At 34.5% G+C, this 12,459-nt stretch overlaps 2 protein-coding genes across 2 annotated transcripts; both read left to right on the top strand.

Annotated features, from left to right (window-relative positions):
• The first annotated feature begins 444 nt into the window (after positions 1–444).
• Positions 445–3,076, top strand: LOC120624383 (TAR DNA-binding protein 43-like). Its single transcript, XM_039890895.1, has one exon. It carries the CDS (start codon positions 582–584, stop codon positions 1,812–1,814), a length of 1,233 nt encoding a protein of 410 aa, XP_039746829.1. The 5' UTR covers positions 445–581; the 3' UTR covers positions 1,815–3,076.
• A 4,011-nt stretch (positions 3,077–7,087) lies between these two features.
• LOC120624381 (uncharacterized WD repeat-containing protein alr3466-like) lies at positions 7,088–12,368 on the top strand. Its single transcript, XM_039890893.1, has 6 exons — positions 7,088–7,356; positions 8,738–8,961; positions 9,559–9,748; positions 10,409–10,610; positions 11,192–11,389; positions 12,098–12,368. The coding sequence occupies exons 1-6, from the start codon at positions 7,139–7,141 to the stop codon at positions 12,269–12,271; spliced, it is 1,206 nt and encodes a 401-aa protein (XP_039746827.1). The 5' UTR covers positions 7,088–7,138; the 3' UTR covers positions 12,272–12,368.
• The last annotated feature ends 91 nt before the right edge of the window (positions 12,369–12,459 follow it).

Raw genomic sequence — 12,459 nt, 5'->3', positions numbered from 1 at the left:
CGTTGTGAGTTTAGCAGAGTGAGGCTTTAAAGACCATACAAGTGCTGGTGAAAACGAGCCAACTATTCTGATCAGGATTTTACCTCTATCAAAGCCAATCTACCGGCTACGATTCTAATGTTTGGTTGTTTACTAGCATAGGGACCACAAATCACAATGGAGTCTTTAGTGTCAAAAAGATTAAAATACTACCTACGTTAGTTAGCACTTAACTATATTTTAGTGTTGGTATTCTCATTGGTTATATAATTCACTTAATACTTCACTTAAGAACTTTTAAAATACGGTAACTCTGTATGTAGTATGTCAATTTTAGAAAGTTGTCGTCTAAAATTATAGTATGCTAAACTATCTTTGGTACTTTAATTTTTATGGTCATAGATGTGAAAACGTAACTTAATGATCAAAATTTATTGTGTAACGTATGTTTTCAACTATCAAATTGCAATGGGTACCTAACCCGTAGCTGACGTATTTTATATTTTTAAGAAATAAAAATTGTACAGAAATATTGTTTAAGTGAAAGTATCTGTGTTTATTTTTATCGTATATTATTTAATATCGTTCATGATTAAGAAATAATGTCCTTCGAGTACTTGCCCGTGGCCGAAGATGAAAATGAAGAACCCATAGAACTTCCAATCGAAGAAGATGGTACATTGATGTTAACGACAGTATCCGCGCAATTTCCTAGTTGTTGTGGACTTAAGTATCGACATCCCGAGACAAAAACATTTAGAGGTATTCGATTAAGGGATGGCAGGCTTTTTCCACCTCCAGAAGGTTGGGGTAATTACCTTTACATTTGCAGTTTTCCAAAAGAAAATAAACGAAAATCAGGTGACAATTCAGAACCTTCATCGACCAAAAGCAAACGTAATGATAACCTGTGCTCTGACTTAATTGTTTTGGGATTACCATGGAAAGCAACAGAACAAACTGTTCGTGAGTACTTCGAAAAGTTCGGCGAAGTTTTGATGGCGCAACTAAAACGAGACCCTAAAACTGGTATGTCTAAAGGTTTTGCATTCATCCGATTTTCCTCATATACAACTCAAATGAGAGTGTTAGCTCAGAGACATATGATAGATGGTCGTTGGTGTGATGTACGGATACCTAACTCAAAAGAAGGCTCCCTCAATTCCATGCCTTGTAAAGTTTTTGTTGGACGCTGTACTGAAGATTTATCAGCCAATGATTTAAGAGAATATTTCTCGCAATTTGGAGAAGTAACTGATGTTTTTATTCCAAAGCCTTTTAGGGCATTCAGTTTCATTACATTTTTGGATCCAGAAGTTGCACAAAACTTATGTGGTCAAGATCATATCATTAAAGGTGTGTCGGTAAATGTGTCAAATGCATCACCAAAACAAAATAAAAGTGGCTCCAACCAACGAAGTTTACCAAGTAGAACCTATGACGAGGGGCATCCACATAATACTACAAATAACAACTCGTGGACTAGCCGTAATATGGATATGGTAAATATGCAAGCTTTAAGTTTGTCGGGACAACATGGCCAAACTGCTGTGTCTGGAGGAGGTGGTCAGGGTCAAGGTGGTAGTATGCCCCTGGGTATGGGAGGCTTACCAGTAAACCAGGCACTTGTAGCTGCAGCTTTAAATCAAGCAGGGTGGGGTTTAATCAACAATATTCCATCAGGAGGCTCTGAGCAAGGAGCTTTTGCAGGCCCAGCATCATCTGCTCCCCCTGCACCACCCAACTTTCTTTCATGGATGCAACAAGGTAATTCTGCACAGGGACCTTCTAGTCAGTGGGGACAAAGACACCAATCCCAAGGCCATTCTGTTTGATCCAGTGTCTGATTTGATAAGCTCACAATAATCTCTGTGATTGTAGCAAGAATTAGATAATTATTATTTGTCTTAACCTATAATACAAATGGGTTGTTCTGTTGGTGAAGAGTGGTTTGCTACTGATGTTATTAATTTATTATGGAATTGCTTGTGTTTTGTTGTTTTTTTTAATCTTATTACACTATTATGCTATTAAATGTTTCGAAACATTTGAAGCAGTAGCTAGATGTATGTAACATAATATGATTTACTGTTGGTGTGCTTTTCTATTACAGATAATTTTTACTTTTAATAATATTTAACCCACTAACTCTTTTAAAAACGAAATAATGCAGCAAGTAACAGCTTTATGGTAATTTCACACTACAATAAGAGCAGCTGCTTGGCTTATTGTATTAAATATCACTTAAATATTTTATCATCAATAACAAAATTTAGGAGTAATGCTACATCAAATTTATAAAATTTAGTATTTTCATTCTTTCTTTTATAAAACACAATCACAATGCTGCCCAGCGCTGGTATTTATGGGGACATTGGTTTATAAGCTCTAAGATGATAAAAAACTTATTTACCAACATCCCACATTAAGTTTTCTTTTGTGATAATAACCTAAAATATCCTTTTGTTTTTTAATACCTATTGTTGGATATAATCTGCATACAAGTATTGTAACAATCCATTTATATTTCAAGTGTTAAGTATATTTTTGACAATGTCTTTTGGGTTTACATGTTTCTTCTAACATATTGGTTTTTTCATATTTATTTTTTGATATATATATATAATATAATTAATCTTACACCCCAAATAAGTTGTAACTTTAATAGGTTAAGTGTACTGTGCTTTGTACATTATTATGTACCTATGTTTTTACAACAGATTGTTGAAAGTTCATACTTGTATAGTGAAAGATAGAGGTCTATTGATTGTTATCATTGTTTATCAAATAATGTTGATTATTATAAATTTATTGTGTGTTTCCTCAGGATATGTGCAAATTTATGGTAAATGTCTATTTTTGACAAAATAAATGGCTAGATATTTTTGTGACTAAGCAATGTGGAATTTTTCATTGAATGGGTACCTAGCAGTAGATAATATAGTAAATCCACTGGCGTAATTATGTAATAATATGCATGTATATTATGTAGGACAGATTTGATATGATGTTGGTACAAATTTTAAGACTGTAAATAACTTTCAGCTTATATTTAACAAAATAGATTATTAAATGTCAATAAATATTTTAACACTTAGCTGCAAGATATTGTAAAACTAATTTAATTTGTTTCTTTGAAAAAAAAGTTTAAATTAATTCTGAGTTGTTAAAAATTATTAATGGAGTGCCTCACCAGTTAGTGTGTATAGTAAGTTAAATAAATAACAAAAATATTGTAATATCGCATATTTATATCAATATGCAGATTTTATTTAATAATAATATGTATTATAATGACATTTAAAATGTAATAATAATTAAAACTAAATATTTTGACTAGGAATGTCTATAGAGAATATTTCATGCTAATATGTCAATTTAAATGACCAGAATTTGTCCAATCAGTCAGTGGATTTGTTATTAATTACTTGTATACCTATGATTAGAAATTTATTGTCTGCATTGTAGGTAGTTATGAGTTTTAAACAATTGAAACAAAAATATGCTTATGTGATTTCATTTATTCATCATTGTAAACGCAAAGATAGATTCATTGTGAGTAGCAACAAAATGCCTGAAATTAATTAAACTAGCTATGTTGGTACCATTTTGAAATATAGTAGGCAATTGATTTGCAAATTAATATAAAGACACAGTTTTGAATATTAATATTACATTATAAATATGTCATCATATTACATGCTTTTCTTTGAAAAACTTTCAAGATATATCCTCCTAAGGGATGAGGAATGATGTCAACAACTCAATAATTTATTTTGTTATTTGTAAATTTATAAAGGTATGTAGGGGGAAGTCCGTCAATAGGGCAAAATCTGTGGCGATATTTGATCTAATTAGTTTAACACGAAGACAGACTGTCTACTCTTTTGCTAGTAGCTATAACAATTTTTACCTCTAGGCTGAAATATTAATACAATATACAATCATCACAAATATATTGTATTCTTTTTATTGCCAATTAATAAAAATATAACAATAATACTTAGGCAATTAATCACGACCGTTCTATAGGCTTTGCTTTGTAACAACAAAAATGAAATGTTTAGTCGATTATCATGCGTGACAAAGTCAATAATAGTGCAGGCGGGCAGGTATGTACAGATGGCACTGACTTATTTGATCGGCCTGAATTTGGCGCTCGGAGAAGATCATCATCATATACCGTGTAGGTACTATGTCTGGATTCCTAAACTTTACTTATATTCGGAACTTAGATCGCTCATATCCTCACGTGGACGTGGGGGCGAGGTCCCGATGGCACAATACGCGCGCCCTATGTAAAATGCTTCTTCTACACCGCCTGAAAATAATTCTCAATAAAAATAGGTAATGGATAACGGTGTGAACCCTAATTCAGATGAAAGATTCCAAATTTCGATCCGGTGACGACTTACAATCGCCAGCTTCAACTATGATAAAGATGCAATGTGTATTGTCGTCGGATTTCCCCCTGCGTGTACGGATCGTTTACATGTGTTATTTTTTTAGCCCTCTTGTTTTGTCAACTTATTAAACCTGGACCAAATGTTGCTGGTTCTTATTAACGTGTGCCTGAATAAATAGGTTTCTGCATATATTTAAATATTTTAAAACTATAATGAGATCGGTCAATTCGAATGAACGCAGCGCGCACGCACACACACATATACGTGCCCATATGCCGATTGATTACTTAGTCGCTACTAACACTTGACAAAAAAAAACAAGCGCTTTGTTGAGTAGCGATCGCGATTCTAATTTTTTGCCATTTAGTTTAGGCGGCATAAAAATAAAGTGTCTCAATCGTCTGAAGTCTAAACTGACCCAAACTTCCCTAACGCTAGGCACTTGTGTGAAGAGACGAAACATGTTTAAAGTCCTAATGGTTCAGGCCAGAGTAGCCATTACATACTTTTTGGTCCCTAACTTTTTATTAATTACTGTCACCAACTTTTCAAATGCAATATAATAATATATTATGCTCTTTGTAAATAACAGCTTTTACTATTTCATAAATTAAGTGCAATGGGCACATCTTTTACAAAGTGATTCATCCATCTTCATGTGTGTGCTTAGTCATGGTTTACATTAATTATTATTAAAATCCTACTGGCTTCAATAGGATCAAATAAACAAGGTGCTAATAAATGAAAAATAAACTTTGGGTTTTAAATATGAAATAATGATATTTCCAGTTTGTGTAGGGTATTTGATATATTTATAACTTTTGAGTAAATGGGTAATTTTATGAGAATATAATTGAGTTTCGTAGTTTTGCCACCAATAAAAATGGTCTGCTACCTATGTCTATTGTGTTCCCTTTAATTTGCACTTTTAGGCAACGCAAACCCTAGATTATTTCGCTTTTAGGACATTTGTGTTTTGTAAAATTACACAAATTTGAATTCAATCGTTACTATGTTTGTTCAGAAGTCAAATACCCTATACGGTATGTTCTAAAGGATGTAAAAGTGAAAATGAGTCAGGAGCTATACGGGATTTCTATTTATTACTTATGTCAGAGTTTAAAAAATGTTAACCAAGTTACCTAATAAAATTTAAAATCGATGCAGGATGAGTGTAAAAATTATCATTTAGTTTTATTTTTGACGTAGGTATTACTGACAGTAGAAATTCAAAGCTATATAATTATTTGTTTTCTTCGTTTGCCTTTGTAACTTATAAAATAACTTTAACCTAAGTATTCATTGAGAAATTGTTTTTTATATATACTTAGTAAGTTTAACTTATCTTACCTATCTTTATTAGTTCCATAAGTCTTCCACCTCTAACTGCTGTAACATCGTACTCGGAATACTGACTACTGAGCTATTATGCATTCACACTTGATTTATGTGATGTAAGAGTAAACGCTAATGTAAGTTCTACTACTTTACCCTTAGCCTTTACTTATACTTATTATGATTTTCGTTCTCACGCCAGTTTCATTGATTCTATTGGATTTGTTTTGTCTGCGTTGATTTAATAAAGTACTTAAAATCAGAATTACAGGCATAGCATGATTTTACTTTATCTCTATACACCTATTCCATCTATATATTTATACATGTTCTAACATCCCTTGATAGAGACAATAAAGTATTGTTTATCCTATTCACTTTTACTTGCACCACAAATTAGAAACTAATGTATGCCATGGAACCGGTGATAGTCGTACGAACGCACTGACTTGACGTTTCAAAAGTGCATAAAAAAAGGTCTACTTGAAATAAATGAAGTTTGATTTTTTGAATTTTAAGATGCAAAGATCTTTGCCGAAGCATGGTTGCACTCCTCAAGTTCCACCTGCAAATCATTCTTAATCATCAAGTGTTAGCCTCATGCCGTTATTTTAGCCGTTAGATCTCATGTGCGATTTCCGGTTAGTCCCGGTAGTTCCTGTATTGACTGCTACTGTGGCGCAGCCGTGATCGCTGTGGTCTTAGAGGCGGAGGCCCTGGGTTCGATCCCCAACAGGAACAATTTGAGAATTGATCTTGTCTAGTCTGGTAGGAGGCTATGTCCGTAACTACCACCCTGCCGAAAAAGTCATGCAGCCAAGCAATTAACCGTTGCGGTACCATGTCACGCAGAAACTTTTAGGGGTATGGGTTTAATAGAACTGCAGTGCCCTGTACGTACAGCTTAGCCCGCTACCATCTTAAACTGCATCATCACTTACTACCAGGTAGAATTCCAAACAAGGGCTTGCTTGTTGTGGAATATAAAATTAACATCGAAATGGTGAAGAGTGCCTGTGTATAAAACTAGTTAGGTTGTGTTATATATTTAGTCTGTGGTGAAGTCCCTAAAAACATTTTACAAAAGCTTAAGCTCCGTCATCTTAGGGCGAAAGAGAGCAAAAACACTACTAAGCCTATGTTCTAAGAGTTCCGTAATCGGAAGCGGACCAGGTATAAATGTGAAGAGCTTTGTCTCGAGTTACGAGTTGGAATGTCAAAATAAAAGACAAAGTATGAAAAGCCATAAATCAAAAGAAGACAAATTACAAATGTTATTTTGACAAACTCTTATCATACTTTTCAAAATTACGAAAAAAGTAATAATTACAGTACACACATTAGAACTTGTTTTATGATATATCAAATTGTAGACCCATTGTTAATTCCTTATGTTTTAAAATGATATTAAGTAAATTATGGACCCACAAAGAAAAGCAGCGGCCGGACCAATTGCACCATCTAGTGTGACAGCAGGCCGTAAAAGTTTCGCGGTCACGAATACTTACATCAAGAACGTTAATCCTCAAAAGGAAATTGTAACAGTCCACACAAGCACCCCGCATGTTGAACATAGATCTTTCCATAGCGACCAAAATCAAGTTTATCAAGGAGAAGTTAACGTGCTTTCAATTATGTAAGTTCTACGTTCCTTTTATTACATGTTTATATGCAAGCTTATATTAACAGCATTCAGAAAAGCGAATCGAAGAAAATATATCATAAGAGAGTTGGTATTTACTTAGTTTAAAAACCAACTTAGTTCAGTAGTAAGGTCGATTCTATGCCACCGATATTAAGGGAGACGTTCCGGCAGGTCGCTTGGACATTGCGAAGGCCTTGGACTGAGTATGCCATAATAAACCACTATACATACTATCCGAGAAACTGTGCGATTATGCACTAATCTTAGTTTATTTAAATATTCCCATAAAAGTATTGTATTCTACGCGGCTTCGTAACGGAGCACTTAGACACTCTGCGGGACGTCTTTGCCGGTAGAGGTAAAAAGCCGAGACCTGTCCATAGCCAATTTATCATTTCTTACTTGAAAATTGAGTTCGTCAAAACAAGAAGCATTTAACAAACTGTTCATGGTATTGAATTAGTGGTCCTGCATGTTCAAATACGGATCACGAGTTCCTTGGTTCGATTTCGGGGTCGCGCCAACAATGGTTGGATTAAATGCATTTTGATAGAAAATCTCAATAGGTAGATAATTATTGTCCATTAAAGTCTGAATCTCACCTGTTCGGAGTAGGTAAGAGAAAGATTTTCCTGTGCTCTGCCGCTGGTCCCGGTTGGTACCAGTAACATGTGGTAAACCCTCTTCACTATGAGAGAAGTAAAGAGGGAAGACTTATGCCCGGCAATGGGACGTAATAGGCCGATAATGTTGATGATAGTGATCTATCTACATGCTTCGTCCGTTATTAGCAAATGGTCAGTATTTTAAACTGACTTGACGGAAAATAGGTACCTCATGCGTGAGTGCAGCCTAAAATAAATAATCAAGTAGCTGCGGTGGTAGGGCGGAAAACTGTAGCCATAAAGGGGGTAAGAAGCCGTTTTAGCTTTAGTTAAGTAGTAAGTTGGTAGTTACCTTATTGAAGACTTATTGGCGCAGTGGGCTTATAATATGTGGAAGGTCCCGGGTTTTAAACCTTTGTAGTTTCAGAGTTTTCTGATCTGATCTGGTGGGAGGCTTCGGCCATGGCTAGCTACCACCCTACTGACAAATACGTGCTGCCAAACGATTTAGCATTAGCGCTAAGATTCCTTGAAGGGGTATTAATTGAATACTAAATATTTACTGTCATGCGTCTAAAAGATAATCCCGTTACCATCTTAGACTGCATTATACTTAACATCAGGTGAGATTGCAGTCAATCGTCTACTTTTAATTGAATTTAAGAAAACGCGTTTCCCGCACCAGTTATCGACTGATTAATATTAAATCGTTGACTCGCATTGGAAGGCAACTTTCTTAGAATTATGATGATGAAATCTTGTTGTAGAGATACAAATAAGGAAATAATGTGTTGCAAATATACAGAAGAAGCAAGAGAAGTCGCCGCTGGTTTTATTGATGGCACTATAAGATTATTTGACTGCAACACAGCTAATTGTGTACATACTCTTGTCGACGATGAGTGTCGTGCGTATCCTGGACCTGTAACTGCCATCAAACATAGACCAGTTAGCAAAGCTCATCCGATAACAAACGTATTGTTATCATGTTGTAAGTGCTTCACCTAGTAATCAGTATAGCAGACATAATAAAATAAAATATTATCTTTTTCATGCATGCATCGTGAGGAGCAGAAGTAAGGGCAGGAGACATTTTCTCCGCGGGGAGAATAATGTCTCCTGCCCATGCTAATCTTCTTTGGTATGGTCTACATAAACGCACGTGAAGAATTTTTAACTCACTCAGTAAGGACTTCCATATTTAGTTTATCAGCAAATTGTAATCCAAAATCCAAATCAGTTTAGTGGTTTTTTGTCATATTAAAATAGGTAAGAAAGAGGTCTTTTGTCATTTTAATATAGGCTACTCTACGCTAGAGTACAAAATATTCCTAATAATGAAAAGATAATAAAAGTTAGTAATATTCATCAGATAGTAATAATGTCAGTGCTGTTAGTAGGTAATCTGGTACTACGGGTATGATTTCATTTGGTAGGTTAAGAAATCGATCGGTCCGAATGCCATCTCAGATCGAATCCTTGTCTCAACAAAGTAAATCCAGCTAGGTTGTTGTGTCAGTTATTACAATAAACACGTAAATATGATAAGATTACAACAATGATAATTTAATTTTTGCCAATATCACAGATGTTAATGGATGTATAAAATGTTGGAAATATAAATACGAGCAATGTTTATACACCATACGGGAGAAACGTCAAACACTAGGCTTATGTTACCATCCACGTTACAGTAAATTCGTGACCTATGGTGACGATGGGAAACTAAATATGTACGACGAAGAAGCACAAACTCAAGAAAGAGCTTTCTATTCAAGGTAACAAATATGTGCCTATTACATTAAAAATTGCCCCGAATCAAGTGTAAAAGTTGGTCTCTATGAGTTCATAAGACCTACAAAACCAACAAAAAACCTTTGATGTAAGACTTTGAGATAACTAGCTTGGGTACTCCTTGTTGCCCATTAATGTTTTATGGTTATTGTTGCATCTTGCAGCATCGTCAGACTTTTGAATTTGTACAGAGAAGCATAAAAGGAAAAATTAATTCTATTGTGAGACAGATTAGTTGCCTTATACACATCCTACTGCAATGTAATGATCTTGTTACTAAGTATGAATATTTTAGAAACGGCATGTTTGTCCACTAACTCTTAATTAACTCGCCATTATCATAATATCAACCCATTACCGGCCACTGCAGGGCACGTTTCTCCACCCACATATAGAAGGGATTTGAACACAGCCCCCAAAAAGTGAAGTCGAAGTCCTAACCATTGAGCTATCACCGCTAAATTACCTAAATGAGACAATATGCCAGAAACATACATTATATTCGTTTGATAATTATTATTATTAATTATTTAGGTAACTTTGGTGGATCAAGAAACCAGATTTGATTTCGGAAAGATTGATTCTTCGCGTTTCGCACTTAGAATATTCTTTAGAGATTTATAAAATAATATAAAAACTTACAGTCTACGCAAAAATATAATGGACGGGCACACATCAAGAATATTCGCATGTGTCTTTAATCCTAAATCACATCACGAATTGATCTCAAGTGGATGGGACGACACAGTAATGTGTTGGGACGACAGACAGCCATATGCAACACGTTACTTCTCCGGTGTACATATGTGCGGCGAAGGTCTAGATTTTGATAAACCGGGAAAACAGGTAAACTATTATTGAGTTATACAGTTAATATCAAAAGAATCTACCAGATTCAGTAACTTTTTCAACAAACTTCAAATCGGACGACTTTATATAAAAATTGCATAATATGAAAGCGCCGGGTGACCATTTCAAATTCTGTATCATGAACAGCAACAGGACCGGTTAGCAAATGTTAATTTTTTATATAATCCTTGGTCAGAAATAACTGAACAGAAAGCAAGGGATTCTTTGTAAATAGAATTGAAATTATATCAGGGTAACAACTCGTTTGCTGACGGAAATATTGTTAATTTTGAATTTTGAATTTGAAACCTTGTGTTGGTATAATTTCGCACATGTCTTTATTTGTGTAAACTGAAAATAGTTATTTAACTTTATAATTTATAAGTAAAACAGTCTCATATTGTTGGGTATTTGATTATCAAAGACGTAAAAACAAAGGTTCTCAATTCAAGCCTTATGCAGGTATGATTTCGTCGATGTTTACGCATATCATTATTTAGGTAAACTGAATAGATATTTAACAAAATAATTTATTAGTAGATAAGTCGCATATACAACATTTGAGAATATTTTTTAAGGTATTAACATGCTCTTGGCAAGATAAAGATAGCATTCAAATCTGGGATTACGGGTCATGCAAACTTATCGAAACAATAATGCCGGATAGCTATCAGTCCAAACTCTACTGTGGAAAAATGGTCCCGCAAACTACTTTAATAGTTTGTGGCGGCACAGAACCTAATATCCTACGAGTTGCTGATATCAATATGAAAAAGGTAAATCATGAAACTTTATGTTTGAAAGTAGAGAGAGTTTTAAAGTGCGGAAAAGGCGGTTGTCCTATTAACATTCAAGATGTTTTAAAAATAACCTGTTCCGAAAAAGGCTGTAGATTCGATGGGATGATTTTCGTGAATAGTAGCGGTCGGGCAGCTAAAACGAGTCGATAGTTATCGAAAATCGAAATACTATACAAAGTAAAAAATACCTTATCTTTAATCGTACATTGGTGCAGAGTCTGTTGTAAGCAAATCTCTAAACTCAACCAAACTAACTGGTGCTGTCCTTATTACTGTTCCCTTGGAAAAGGAAGGCACTATTAGACATATTGATTTAGTTTATTTATTTGTGTATAACAAAATTGGCGCCCTCTTCCTATTTTTTGTTGCTTAAAGTGATGCAGGCCTGTACAATGCACAAACGAAAACAAACCGTAAACCAATGAAGATTAAGTACATTTCGATACGACCTAGTGTTGCCATACTCGAAAGTCATTGATTTTCAAATTCCATATCACACGGGTATTAAGCCACTTGAACCACGTATAATCGTAATATGAGCCAGTTTCCAGTATCTGATAATTAGGATTATACGTGGTTAAAGTTTGCTTTTCGACCCTATTTCTGCTTTTAAGGTTAATAAAAATTTCTTAATTTTTTAGTCATTTGAACCTATTTAAACCTATATTGTGATATTCGTTCCAGACTGAATGTTCAGTACGAAATAATCCTGGCGGTATATATGCCTTTGATTTTGGAACGATACGGCGAAAAGCTACTAAAATACCAGATACTTACAAAAAAGTTAGTGAAATACAAAATATTCCACGCGTAGCTTTCGTCACTGGAAAACGACTGCAGACTGTAGACTTCGGATGAATATAGCGTTGATGTGATTTATTGCATTTGTTGTTATAGATGAAGGTTACACGCTTTTTTGGGCATCAGTTAAGATAATCCATAATTTTGATCATGATGAAATACTTACACGTTTAGCTTATATACAAGCGTTCACGTTCATGTCTTTTAACCAACATGGGAGAACTGATAGCAAACAGAACGCATAA

This window comes from Pararge aegeria, chromosome 6 (assembly GCF_905163445.1).
Source record: "Pararge aegeria chromosome 6, ilParAegt1.1, whole genome shotgun sequence".
NCBI lineage: Eukaryota > Metazoa > Arthropoda > Insecta > Lepidoptera > Nymphalidae > Pararge > Pararge aegeria.
The sequence above is the reverse complement of the archived record's forward strand: the minus strand, read 5'-3'. Positions and strand labels throughout refer to the sequence as shown.

Bases quoted from the DNA above. Each gene is read 5' to 3' on its own strand.
- LOC120624383 (XM_039890895.1), top strand. From the start codon at position 582: ATGTCCTTCGAGTACTTGCCCGTGGCCGAAGATGAAAATGAAGAACCC.
- LOC120624381 (XM_039890893.1), top strand. From the start codon at position 7,139: ATGGACCCACAAAGAAAAGCAGCGGCCGGACCAATTGCACCATCTAGT. The intron at 8,962-9,558 runs GTAAGTGCTTCA...CCAATATCACAG, and splicing joins AAACGTATTGTTATCATGTT to ATGTTAATGGATGTATAAAA. The intron at 9,749-10,408 runs GTAACAAATATG...AAAAACTTACAG, and splicing joins GAAAGAGCTTTCTATTCAAG to TCTACGCAAAAATATAATGG.